At 50.3% G+C, this 12950-nt stretch overlaps 1 protein-coding gene across 2 annotated transcripts; it reads right to left on the minus strand.

Annotated features, from left to right (window-relative positions):
- Positions 1 to 3311: 3311 nt before the first annotated feature.
- LOC114632576 (keratin, type II cytoskeletal 4) lies at positions 3312 to 9590 on the minus strand. Of its 2 annotated transcripts, none has more exons than XM_028781116.1 (10): positions 9063 to 9590; positions 7646 to 7860; positions 6663 to 6723; positions 6168 to 6263; positions 5456 to 5620; positions 5183 to 5308; positions 4412 to 4632; positions 4164 to 4198; positions 4036 to 4069; positions 3312 to 3936 (listed from the first exon to the last, which is right to left on the minus strand). In XM_028781116.1, exons 1-10 carry the CDS (start codon positions 9549 to 9551, stop codon positions 3801 to 3803), a joined length of 1578 nt encoding a protein of 525 aa, XP_028636949.1. In that variant the 5' UTR covers positions 9552 to 9590; the 3' UTR covers positions 3312 to 3800. The 2 variants fall into 2 exon arrangements, with proteins under 2 accessions (XP_028636949.1, XP_028636948.1); XM_028781115.1 differs by having other exon boundaries at positions 3312 to 3918; positions 3997 to 4069; positions 9063 to 9551.
- Positions 9591 to 12950: the final 3360 nt, after the last annotated feature.

Below are 12950 nucleotides of genomic sequence, written 5' to 3' on the forward strand. Positions count from 1 at the left end.
TCTCTCAAGCACCTTGTTCCGAGCTTACTTTTAGTCTTAGGGCACAGACCCAAGCCCCAGACAAATTGGACAATAAGCCAAATTAGAGCCCTCCACAACCTAGTTCTGAACTGGCTTCCACTCCTGTCCTTCATCTCCAGAAACACTAAGCTAGTTTTGGCTTGCTCACACTCTGCCCTGAGCCACATTCTGGAAGCCTTCACTCTGGTATCCTTGCTGCTGGGAAAACGTTCCCTGGGTCCTTCCCCAGCTCCTGGTCTACATATCTTTCACCTGGCTGCTTCCTTGGCTTCTCTATTTAGACAAGGGTCACCTCCTACAGGAATCTTCCTTGATCCCTTCTCCATGACGCTCCCAGATTCCTGGTGACATCAACCACTGCTCTCTGTGGGTAACATGTCTGTCCCCAGCATTCTCAGGGCCGTGCTCCGTATTTAGGATCAGCTTTACCCTGCTTCAGGTCAGTCCCATCTTTATGAGACGTCTGTCCCTGCGACCTCCCACAGAGCCAACAGAGTGACCTTTCACAGACCTCACCAAGGGAAGCCCTGTTCCCTGGAGCCCATGGGTGCTACATTCAAACAAAGCAAAACTCTAGGAGATAAGAGAAATACTGTCACCTGTCAGGGCTCCAGTCAGAGAAAAGAACGTTCTCAAAATCTATCCAAAGAGGCCTGAGGGAGACCCTGCACTGGTGTTCAGCACAGTGCAGCCCATTGCAACAGACTTCCTGAAGAAGAGGCTTCCTCTGGGAGAGCAGAGTCCTCCTGATGGGAGAGCTCTCACCCCACCCCCGACACTGAGGTCCTTAAATACCATCTCCTGTGTGAAGCTTTCTGACATTGCCAAGTCCTCTCTGAAGACTGGAAATCATCTCACCTCCCTGAAAGTCATTGCTTTGGATTGTAGCTCTCAATAACATTCATCTGTCTATTTGGCTACCAAGTCACTGAGAAATAGACATGACCATCTCCACCAAAAGGCAAATGCGCAGTCATGAATATCAGGATGAATCCAGGCAGGGCTTCTGGGCTGAAAGGATTCATAATGTGGGCCTGTGTTGAAACCATGGATGGGTGAGTACATGCCTAGATAGACGGGTGACTGATGAGTAACTTGTCAGGTGACAGTCGAGCATGCACCTTTAATCCCAGTAATCAAGAGGCAGAGGCAGGCAGAACTTTGAGTTCAAGGTCAGCCCAGGTGACAGAGCAAGTTCCAGGACAGTCAGGACACACAGAGAAACCCTGACTTGGAAAAAACTTTTTTGGAGATCTTCTGCCTAGTGTACCTATCTTTATCTGACTTTTCTTTGAGTCAGGCAGCAGTGAGCCTGGGTCCCCGGCTTCCAGCCCCCACCAAGGCTTCTTGGCCACACTCCTGTCCTCACATGCTCCCCTTTGTAAATAGAGTTCACTCCCAACCTTAGTGTGCCAAAGGCTCCGATCAGGTCGAGGGGGCGTCTCCCCCTCAGCATCTCCTTTCCCTGGGCAGGCTACCAGAAAAGGACAAATGAATGCTTCTCTTCTTCCTTCCTTTTTTTTTCCTGGTTTTTTGTTGCTTGTTTGTTTGGGTACTGGGTTTGTCTGTTTGTTGGCTTTTGCCACCAGGTCTTTCTATGAAGCCCAGACAGGCCTGGAACTTTGAGCAACACCTCTGCCTCAGCTTCCTCAGCACAGAGATTACAGTGTGTACCACACTACTCCAGCTTGGCTTTCCTCTTTTACTAAGTACAGGAATCTTATATAAACAAAATACAGCCACTTGCCTCTTCATGTACATTGACTCTAAGACACGCTTGCATGCATCTTATCTATAGCTGTCTTGGTAAACTAGATCATTAACTGCCCCTGCAGAGGCCAGAAAGACCCTAGTGCCCCTGTGGAATGGTTACTCCCACACTCCTCTTAAACAGAAACATGAGAAGAAGGGAATAAGGCAGCCTTTGGAGAGTCAGGAGATTTGCCCTCTCTCTCAACCCTTAATTCCTCTTCCCCACCCCAGAAACTCAAAAAAAAAAAAAAAAAAGCTGAATGGGCCATTTCCCAGGGGCAGGGTACAATGGGAGAAGAAATGCAATCCATTTGACAGGCTCACAGGCTACAACTGCTTCCTGCTCACGCATGACACACAGGGCAACAAGCCCAGGTCAGACAATAGAGAGATCAAGGCTGGGCCCGAGAAAGACAGATCTCTCTGGGCCATGAACCTCTCCCAAGAACATAGCCCCAGATTAAAGCTCTCTGTTCTGTCCCAGAAGAAGAGAAACCCCATAAGGCCTCAAGGTCTGCCTGAGAGCCCCATGGGTAAGTCCTAGCTTGGGCAAAATCTTTCCACTTCCCCCCACTGGCACCATCAAGCCACCATTCAAGGGAAAAAGTCTTCACCCGCAGAGAGAGGGTTAAGTCAGGCTGCAGATGGGAGCTATGTCGCCCATCTGTTTGGGGAAGGAACAAGGTAACAGTGTTCCAGATCCAGGACTGAAACAGAGAGTTCTCAACAGCTATGCCAAACCCTGTCTTCAAACTGTCCTCTCCCCTGCAGCACTGTCCCAAGCAGAATCTCCAGGGACACCTCAAATCAAGAGACTTTCAACTTCCCTGTCCTCCACCCTTCCTCCTCCTCTCAGGGACAGCGGCAAGCTGAAGTCTGGTTAGCTCAAGGAGGTGGAGAAGTGAGCGAAGCCTCCCAGCCCTGAAAGAGGGTGCCTGCTCTCCTCCATCCAGCACTCATGACCTTGTTGGTTCTCAGGATAGGTTACTGAAAGCCTGTCAGGCCCATCAGGATTTAGCCCAAAACATGGAACTGCACAGAATAGGAAAGCCTCTGATGGGGTATATAGCTCAAAGAGCACACATGTGCAGGGCCTTGGGTTAGATCCCAAGCACCAGCAAGGATGAACTAAAGAGTACTTGCAAGACACCGAGGCCACATGATTCTATAAGTTTCATGGTCTATATACATTAAGGCACTGGACTATCAGATGCCCTGTATATGTCCAGACTCAGCCTCTTCCTCCAGGCAGATCCTAGGATCAGCATCGAGACATCCTACCCCAGGCTGTCCTACAACAAGCATCCTTTATACAGTTGGGGTTTTCATGAATCTGTTCCCCTGACCTCTGGGCAGCCTTTGGGTCTCTATCCTGCCTCTCTGGCAGCCATACTTTCTGCACCTTGGAAACAGGAACCCGAGGAAACAGCAGATGACTTTGATCTGTACAGACAGATTCCCCAGAACTTTACCTAAATTATCTGAGTAGATGGGCTTCCAGAGCCTCCTTCCCAGGAAACAAAGCCAAGTACTCAGAATGAATGACAAAAGCATTTTATTGGGGATGAGTAGAGAAAGGAGCAGGGTTGCACGGGACACCAAGCAGTCTTTGTCTTAACCTGGCAGAGCCCGGTGCTGCCAGATGACAGAGAATGAGCATCGTTGTAGCAGATGGAGATCCAGGATCTGGTGGAAGCCGGTGTGACTAGCGGGCCCGAGAGTGACCCTGTACGTCTGCAGAAGGAGTTCCCGCTCTTCATCCCCTCTGTCCATTTGGGGTGAAATCAGACACTCCTCCCACGCAGGGGGGTCACTTGGCCCAAGCTGAGAAGACGCTACCACACTCCAATAGACCAGAAGTCACACCACGGCCAAGATCATCCTGGAACTGAGGGACCAAGGCAGAGTGGGGGAGTCTAACAAGATGAGCACCAGGAAGGAAAACTGGAGGTGAAGTGAAGGTCGCACAGGAAATATCAGGAATGGCTGACTCTGCCGGGCTCAGGGCCATGGGGATTCCATCTTGCCTATCGTGGGGACCTCTTAGTGATGGTGGCGGAAGAGGTGATCTTGCTACCAGAACTGCCATAAACACCACCACTAAATCCGAAGCCACTTCCAGAACCGGAACCCGAGCCAAAACTGCTACCCAGGCCAAGGCCGATGCCAGCACTGCCGCCGATGCCGATGCCAGCACTGCCACCAATGCCAGCACCACCGCCGATGCCGATGCCAGCACCACCGCCGATGCCGATGCCAGCACTGCCACCAATGCTGGCACTGCCACCGACTACCGCTGGAAGGAGACACAAAGTCCACAGTCATTCTCAATGCCAGCAGTCTCCAACCCAGACCAGGAGGGATGGATGGCAGATGGGGAAGGTACTTACAGATGCTCACAGCACTCTTGCATTCTCCGGACATCCTGTAGGCAAAGGGGAGCCATGAGCCATGTAGTACAGAACCCTACCTCCTTCAACACGCAGATATTATGTGATTCTATCTCAGCCTTGAGCAGCCACACCATAGCAGCTGACTGTCAACTTACTGGTCCTGGTCAGAGTGTACCAGCACAGCACTGAAGCCTGAAGTCAGAAGTCTATCAGAGTCCTGATCCTAATACCCAAACCTCCCTCACCTGCACTCCTCGCCCTCCAGCAGTTTTCGGTAGGTGGCAATCTCCACATCCAGGGCCAGCTTGACATTCATGAGAGCCTGGTAGTCCCGCAGGAGCCGGGCCAGGTCCTCCTTGGCCTTCTGCAGTGCAGCCTCCAGTTCTGTGCGTTTGCTGTAGGCATCTTTGAGGGCCAGCTCTCCACGCTGCTCTGCATCAGCCACAGATGCCTGCAGAGTCTGGCACTGTGGACAGGGACATTAACAGGTAATGGTAATCAGTGCCCTACTTTAGAGAACATCATACCTGGGCCAGCTTCCTTTGGTTAAGATGTTAGAATTCTGTCTGCTCTTCTTCTCATCTGTTTTGACTCAAGAGTCCCATTCCTAGCCTGCCTTTAATGGTGGTGCATGCCTTTAATCCCAGCACTCAGGAAGTAGAGGCAGGTGGATCTCTGGGAGAGGCCAGTCTGGTCTACAGTGAATTCCAGGACAGCCAAGGCTACACAGAGAAATCCTGTCTGGGGATTTGCATGGAAGTCCCATTCTTTCCAGACAGAACATATCCATGTTCTGCAAGACTACCAAGCCCACCCATAACCTCACCAGATCAACTATAAAGATATGCAAATAACCAGGGAAGACTAGCCAGGAGTCCTGTGTTTGGGTTAGCACAACCACATTAAACAAGCCACCCTCTGTGATTGGTATCATGATGTACGAAGGCCCTAACAGACAAGCCTAGAGTCTTCCGGTGCTTCATCTGCTTATCCTCCATAAAGGCACCCACACCCACCTGCTTCTTGATGTTCTCAATCTCTGCCCGCAGCCTCTGGATCATCCTATTGAGTTCTGAGATCTCATTCTTGGTGGTCTTCAGGCTATCTCCATGTTGGTCAGCTGACATCTGGAGCTGCTGGACCTGATACCCAAGGAAACAGGGCTCCAAGATTGTATGGCAGAGCCAGTGAGGGTAAACAGAGATGAAAGGGAAGCACCAGATGCATGAAGTCCCCGGTGAAGTGAGGGTTGGTGGCACCTGGAGGATGGACTCATCTCACACACCTACCTTGATCTGGTACCAGGACTCAACCTCAGCCTTGCTCTTCCGAGCAATCTCCTCATACTGGGCTCGGACTTCCGCAATGATGCCGTCCAGGTCCAGGTTCCGGTTATTGTCCATGGATAGCACCACAGATGTGTCTGAGACATGTGTCTGCATCTGAGACAGCTCCTACAAGGCCCATGTCCTCACATCAGACCCTGGTAGAGTCATTTTCCCCTGACCTCTGATACCAGCCTCAGAATGGTGGAAGTGACTAAGAAATGAGTCTGATGGAGGTAGAGGTGATACTCCCAGTGCTTATGGAGAGGGGAAGGAGAGAGATGAAAGGTTGGTGACATTGCTGTGACATCGCTGTCACCAGAAAAGCAATGGTTCTAGTCTCTAATGATCCCCAAGACCATAAACGTTCTGTGTGTAATGAGTCAGGTACTCTACGTGTTGGGCGGAAAGCAACAGAATGGAAACATTTAGGACAACATGAGTTCTCCCCCATGCAGCCTCCAGATCTAAGCCTCTCTTCTAGGACATCTGGTTCTGAGAAACTCTCCATTGAATGTCTCTCTATACTCTAGCTCTTTCTCCCCATGACCTTACCAAGACCTCGCCAAGAACCCACTGCCTTGACATAAATTGCTGGAATCTATTAAGAACCATGACTTCCAACCCACAGCCTAACAAGGGTTGTCTCCCTCTACACAGAGAACAGGGGCCTCACCGCTTCATAGAGGACTCTTGTGAAGTTGATCTCATCCTTAAGGCTTTCCATCTTGGCCTCCAACTCCACCTTGATCATGTAGGCAGCATCCACATCCTACGGAGGTAGAGGAGGAGAAAAGGGAGGAGGATGAAAGGACACAGGAGAAGAAAACAGGGAGGTGGGAATTACAGTGAGGGCAGAAATGTCAATCAACACCTCTAGGCTCCCTTCCACATTTCAAAAGGCTGTGCAAGGTCACTATGCACACTTGCTGTGTTCTGCCTCTAAAGCCATCAGGATACACGGACAGAGCACAATCCATATGGGTTCTCACACAGTTACTTCTTTTTAGATCTCACCCACACTTCTTTTGATACTGCCATTCCAAAAAAAAAAGCCAAGGAAGAGAAAGACGGGAAGAGAGATAAACCAGACACATGACTTAAGCCAAGGGCCACTTCAGCAGGGAGAGAGGGATGCTATAAGCTCTTCCTGCCATCCTTCCTGTCTTACTTTCTTGAGGACCACAAAGTCATTCTCTGCAGCTGTACGCTTGTTGATCTCATCTTCGTACCTGGGGGTGGGGACAGGAAGACAAGAAACCACCATGAGATATTTCTCCCAGGTCTGCTACTTCCTCTCAGACTCTGAGAGTTTGGAAATGCACAGATCATGAGCAACACTCAAGTGTCCATAGATGTTCATCTAACACACTACCCATGAGGCTAACAGCCTTGGCCCTGTTTATTCAGAGACATAAAAGAATAAAGGCTGTTTTGAGGGGACAAGATGTAAAGGAGAAACCTTATTGCGGTGATCAGGTTAGATCATTGGAAAGACTTGTCTTTCAGGCTGTAGTGGATTAAATGTCCTGATTTTAAATTCTGGGTCAGTTCCCTTTTCTTGGTGTGTGAATGTGGTCACTTTCTCTGCCCCATCCTACAGAGGGCAAACAAAAAGCTACTGCATAGTGTGAGTTCCTGTGTATCCCTGTGTGTTCCTATATGTCTCATATGTGTCCCCTGTGTGTCCCTGTGTGTCCCTAAGTGTCCTCTATGTGTCCCCTGTGTGTCCCCTATGTGTCTCATGTGTGTCCCTGTGTGTCTCCTGTGTGTCCTACCTACTTCTCATTCCACTCAACTCTCACAAACTACCCCTATTAAAGATTATGAAAGCCATACTAATCAATATTCAGTTGGCTTTTTCCAAATTGTCTACCAGTCTCTATTCCAATCTATGACCAGGCTAATGCTGCTATCGGTCCATTATATTTCTGAACCTCTTTATACACAGCAAACCCAGGAACCTAAAACTATCACCAATGAAGGCAACTAGTGGTCACTGGGCCTCCCTCCACCTATAAAAATGTGGACATTTGAATATGGAAGCCAGCTTAGAGGAGTTTTCAACCCCAACTTTGGATTCCTCAGAGCCTGAGGTCCCAAGCTACTGGAGAGGCGCCTGAGTGTGGGCCAGCCATCCCTCTCTCCACGTACTTGGTCTTGAAGTCCTCCACACTGTCCTGCATGATCTTCAGCTCTGACTGTAGACGACCTTTGTCATTGCTCAAACTGTCCAGGTTCTTCCTCAAGGCGTTGATGTAAGTCTCAAAGAAAGGATCCAGGCTCCTGGGGGATGTGGTGGTTGTCTGTTGCTGGAGGAGATTCCATTTGGTCTCCAGGACCTTGTTCTGTTGCTCCAAAAACCGCACCTGTGTTGAAAAAAAGACACAGGCCCCTAGTAAGACCCAGATGCTTCATCAGGAGGGTGTCTGAGGCCAGCACCAGCCTAGGTGGGCCACGCAGCCAGACCACCTAAGAGCCACATAGCTTGGGCCACCAAGCCCAGGGTACCATCATGATAAGCATGTTCCTGGGCCCATAGTGGTCTATGGAGAACACAGGTTGATGGTACAGCAGCAGCAGCTTAACCACAGCAGACCAAAGGCCCAGATGCAGGGCCAGAGAACAGAGCATCTGTGAAATAGCCAAACCAAATAAGACCACAAGGTACGAGCACAGGTGGCAGGCTCTTGCACTCAAGGGATACAGACCCGCAGTGAAGAACAGACACATTCCCTAAAGACTTTCAAAACACGCTAAGTATGGTGATGCCCATGTGTGGTCCAGCACTCAGGAGACTGAGGCAGGAGGATGATAAGTTTGAAGCCAATATGAGCTACATAGGAAAGCCTTGTCTCCTGAATCTGTATACGATTAAGTCTAACTACAAATAGCCCAGACATGTTCTAAGACTCAGCTGGAATCGATCCTGACGAGGACTTCCTAGAGCCTTTACTCTCTAACGCACCTAGCCAAGTCAGCCAAAGGAGTGGCCTGGCAATGCATCTCCGTGTTATATTCAATCAACAAGACTCCCACCTTCTGAACTCGAAAGCTGAGATGAAAGGAGATGCAGCCAGCAAGCACAGAGAACTCTTAGTCTGGTGCTCAAGTCTGTGCTCCCAGGGTCACAGTAAAGCCTGCATGAACTACTACAGGCTAGTTCAAGCCAGTATACCCACTCATCCTCCTCCAAGGGGTTCACTCTTGCGTCAAACACCTAAAGGAACCAAAACCTTGATGCCCAGCAACCCAGAACAGCCTGGGCTAGAGCACCACATTGGGCCCTAGCCATAGACCTCTGAGTAGCCAAACTCCATGATGCATGGCTACAATTGAGCTATACAGAAAAGATCTCCAGGTCTTGCTAAAAAGAAAAAAAAAAAAAAAAAGAAAGGGAAGCTGGGCTAGAAAAAGCAGAGCATCTCCTCGGCTCTTCAAGCAGTCTCAGAGACAAGGGGTTTCACCCAGAGTTAGAAGTAGGTATGAGATGACCTCCTGGCTAAGACCCAGGGCCCAGGGCTTAGAAACTCTCACTCCACCACCCTCTGCAAAGGTCAGGCTCACTCGCCTTGTCGATGAAGGAAGCAAATTTGTTGTTGAGGGTCTTGATCTGTTCACGCTCTGCCGTGCGGATTTTCTGGATCTCTGGGTCAATCTCCACCTGAAGAGGTGTCAGCAGGCTCTGGTTGATGGTGACTTCCTGAATACCTCCAGCAGGACAGACTGGGAAGCCAGGACCTCCTCGACCGTTGAAGGAGCCTCCAAAGCCACCGCCAAAACCACCGGCACCAAACCCAGCACCATATCCTCCAACACCGAAGCCTCCGGCACCTCCGTAGCCACCACCTTGGCAGGACCCAGCCACGCTCATGGAGATACTCTTGTGACCCCCGAGGTTGTAAAGACTCCTGCTGCCGAAGCCCCCAGCGGAGCAGCGCCCTGCACCCCCAGCCATGGAGGCTGAGCTGAAGGCCACCCTCTTGACTCCACCAGTAACAGCTGAGCCACTGCTAAAGCCCCGGGAGGCTCCACGGATGCTTGTCTGTCTGGCGATCATGGCTGAGAGAGGAGGCAGCTGCAACGAGCGTAGATCAGAAGCGAAGCAAGGGCTAGGTCTTGAATGCCAGAACCCTCGGCCCTGGTAGCTTATATGGGCTGGAGAAGCAGGGCTTGGTTGCAGGGGCATAAAGGGAAAAATGCGAAGTATCTCTGGGCTGGGCCTTTGGCAACGGCCCATCTCTCTTGCACCTGCTGAGCATGTCACTAAGCACACCTAGAAAAGTCACTGGGAGGGCACGGCTTACGGTCTCATCAATCCCTGAGCCAGTGCCCCAGGGCCTCCTGTATCTTGGCCCACCTGACTCAGCCCTGCAAGGCCCCACTGCCCTTCCTCCTTCCTTCCTAGCCTCATGGAGCTCCTGCTACAGACACATAGTCAGATCACCCCTACTTTCACACCACAGACCCTGAAACCTAAGAACCTGGGTTCCAGGGCACAGCCTGCCATTGCCGGGCTACACACCCTGACCTGTGTGAGCTGCTCCCTGAGCTCAGCCCAGGGACTCATAAATTGGAAAGAATGCAAATATTTACCTTTCCTCTTAAAACAAGAGAGATTGTAATCACGGATGGATGCTTGGTAAGCTGTCAGAATCAACTCTTACGCCTGTATCCGTCATTCATATCCTCCGTAGGTTCTTGGCCCTTTGTTCACCTACGAAACAAGGCTCTTCTCTTACAGTTCCAGCCTGGTAACCTTTCTAATCAAGACCCAAAGGCTCTCCTAGATGGGATTCCACCATGTGACCCGTAGCCACCCTGGGGCTTGCAGGGCTTCCCCAGAACAGAGTATGTCTGGTTTTTCTGATTTGGCCCCAGAATTCTGGAAAGAGGTTCCTAACATTCTTGATGCTGAGAACTGCTTTGGCAGACTGATGGTCATTCAGGGCTGTGTGTGAGATGCAAAATCATAGTTTTACTCCTAGAACTTGGGTTCTTCCTAACTGAGCGCAATTGGCCTATACAGAGTCTAGGCTAACTAACTAACTAGTCTCGAGCTAACTAACTATGCAGTCTGAGGTGGGTTCCCTGACCTCTCTGAGACCTGCCAACTCATCTTATATATAAAACAAGACCTGTTCTTGTGCATAGTTGATAAGACAGTTTATCCAAGGTGCCTAGTACCATAGGAGACCAACAGGCATCCACTCTCATCCTACCCAGTAACTAGGAAATCCAATATGTCTGTGTTCCCTCCTCCATCCATCACTGAGGAGATGACCCACATGTGAGAAAGATCAGCCACCAGCAGGTGGATAACCCCACTAGCCTGAACTACACCCGTGTACCCCCAAAACTGCTTTGATACACAGAGACCTCAGGGTGGAGGTCAGCACAGGTCAGGCCCTAGGGATGGAGCTACAGGAAAGGCCAGACAGTCCAGGAGCTCAACCAACAGTCCTCCCAGGTCTCCTTTCCACCTCTATCCTGCTGTCACTGTCCAGCTGGCCACTGTAAACCTACTCGAGGGCTGGGGAGACGAGAGCCTAGACCCATGACATATGCAGAAAAAGCTGGAGCAGGTAAGCATTACAGAGCAGGGAGGTGCTGCCTCTCTGCCCCCAGTGTCTGCTGGGCACAAGTTTTGAGCCAATCTCTGTGATTCAAAGGGCAAGGGGACTGTGGGACACTGACAATCAGGCCTTTGTGTGTCCACCCTAGTCGGGGGAGTAGGCTTGTCTTGTCAGGAAGGCAACAACTCTAGTTGTCAAGGGCCACCTGAGGGGGTGTTCTGAGAGCCACCGTTCTGCGCTTCTCTCTGCACACATCCCCACATCTTATCTCTGTCCTCCATGAGTGCTAAGGCACTGACAATGATTTGCCAGATGAAGCCTGAGGGGCTCATGCCACATCTCTGAGTCTTGTATCTGAGACTGTAATACTCCAAACCTGGGAGAAATGACATGGTTGATGGTCATGTCAAGTACTGAACAAAACAAGACTCCAGGACTAGAGGTGAGTATCTTCAGAGAAATGACACAGGCACCCTTATTTTGTGCCTGAGGCCATCCAAACAACAAATCCATAACTGAAGTTCTCCCTGATGGTTATCTGAAGCACATGTCAGTCCCTTCAGACAAAAGGCAGGAGAGGGAAGCCTAGTGAATTCTGGGTAGAAGCGACTCTCTTAGAATGCTTGCCATACATATGCTGGGCAATGACGGCTTTTCTTGGGACAGTTTTATTCTTAGCCGTTCTAGCAAAGAGATGTTGAGGCTCAGAAAGGTTGTGGTATTCACCTGAGATACAACAGCTCAAAAATAATGAGTTTAGGAAGCCAGTGCTATAGGCATAACCTCAAAGCTCATGACCTTAACTTTTGAGTAGACACTGTTTTATATGGGTGTCTACCCCATGCAGAATTCTCAGCTATGCCCAGTTGATGACCCGCCAGAACAGCAGCAGAGTCTTGGGGAATGTGACATGCTCCAGCTCAGCTCCCTTCTGTCCCTATGATCTCTGACTCCACTTATATGACCTTGTCCTAACAGGCCCTCAATAAATCACAACACGGTCCTCAATGGACAGTCTTGTGCCCTCCATTTAGCTAATTCCAAATTGATATAGTCACAAATCTTATGATAAACCCAGATCAAAGAATGTTCTGGTCTCCATCCACATCCTGTGAGTTTATTAAATTAGAATTGTCCATGCTTCACAGAATCCTCATCCTGGAGATAAGAAACTGCAGGTAGACACAAACAAGAACTTCCAAGTTGAGATTGGTTTTAGCGTCTGTGGGAAGAGGGGCAAAGAAGAAATGTTTCCTTGCTACACGGGGCACAAGCAAAGACAAGTGTCCACCAGGAGGTGACAACTGAAAGCCAGTCCCACACTCCCACTGCAGCCCTGTGCATACACAGCTCTTGCTTTTGCTTCTGCCCTTGGTGACCCTGCTTCCTTTGGCCAACTGCCCAAGCCCGGCTCTGAGGAGTAAGCCGGGTGCTGTCAGGCATGGAACAGGAGTGGGAGGGTGTGTTCGCTCGGAGCTTTCTGAATTCAGGAGGCGAAGCCTTCCCATTCAGCTAGGGATTACAGATGCTAAGGCCTCTGTCACTGTCAGCCTTAAACTGGGGAACAGTGTGGGAAAATCTCTTGCTCTCCTTGGTCTGGTGGGTGCTCTTGCCCCACTGGGACACCTAAACCCAATTGCCCCATGGCCTGAGTCACTCTGAGGGAACCAGAGCCAACCAGAGATGCTCAGGAGACCCAGGGAGCTGGAAGGAAGGTAAGGCCAGAAAAGCCCATGGATCAGTTGCTTGCTCTCCTGCCCCTGGCATGTGCCAGCAGGGGCTTTCAACGCTTCCACTGCCAAAGCACACTCAATGAAGCTTTCAGGCAACAGAGATAGAAAACAGGCTGTAACACACCAGCCTCACCCTTGCAGGTGGCCTTC

This window comes from Grammomys surdaster, unplaced genomic scaffold (assembly GCF_004785775.1).
Source record: "Grammomys surdaster isolate TR1022 unplaced genomic scaffold, NIH_TR_1.0 374, whole genome shotgun sequence".
NCBI classification, from domain to species: Eukaryota; Metazoa; Chordata; class Mammalia; order Rodentia; family Muridae; genus Grammomys; species Grammomys surdaster.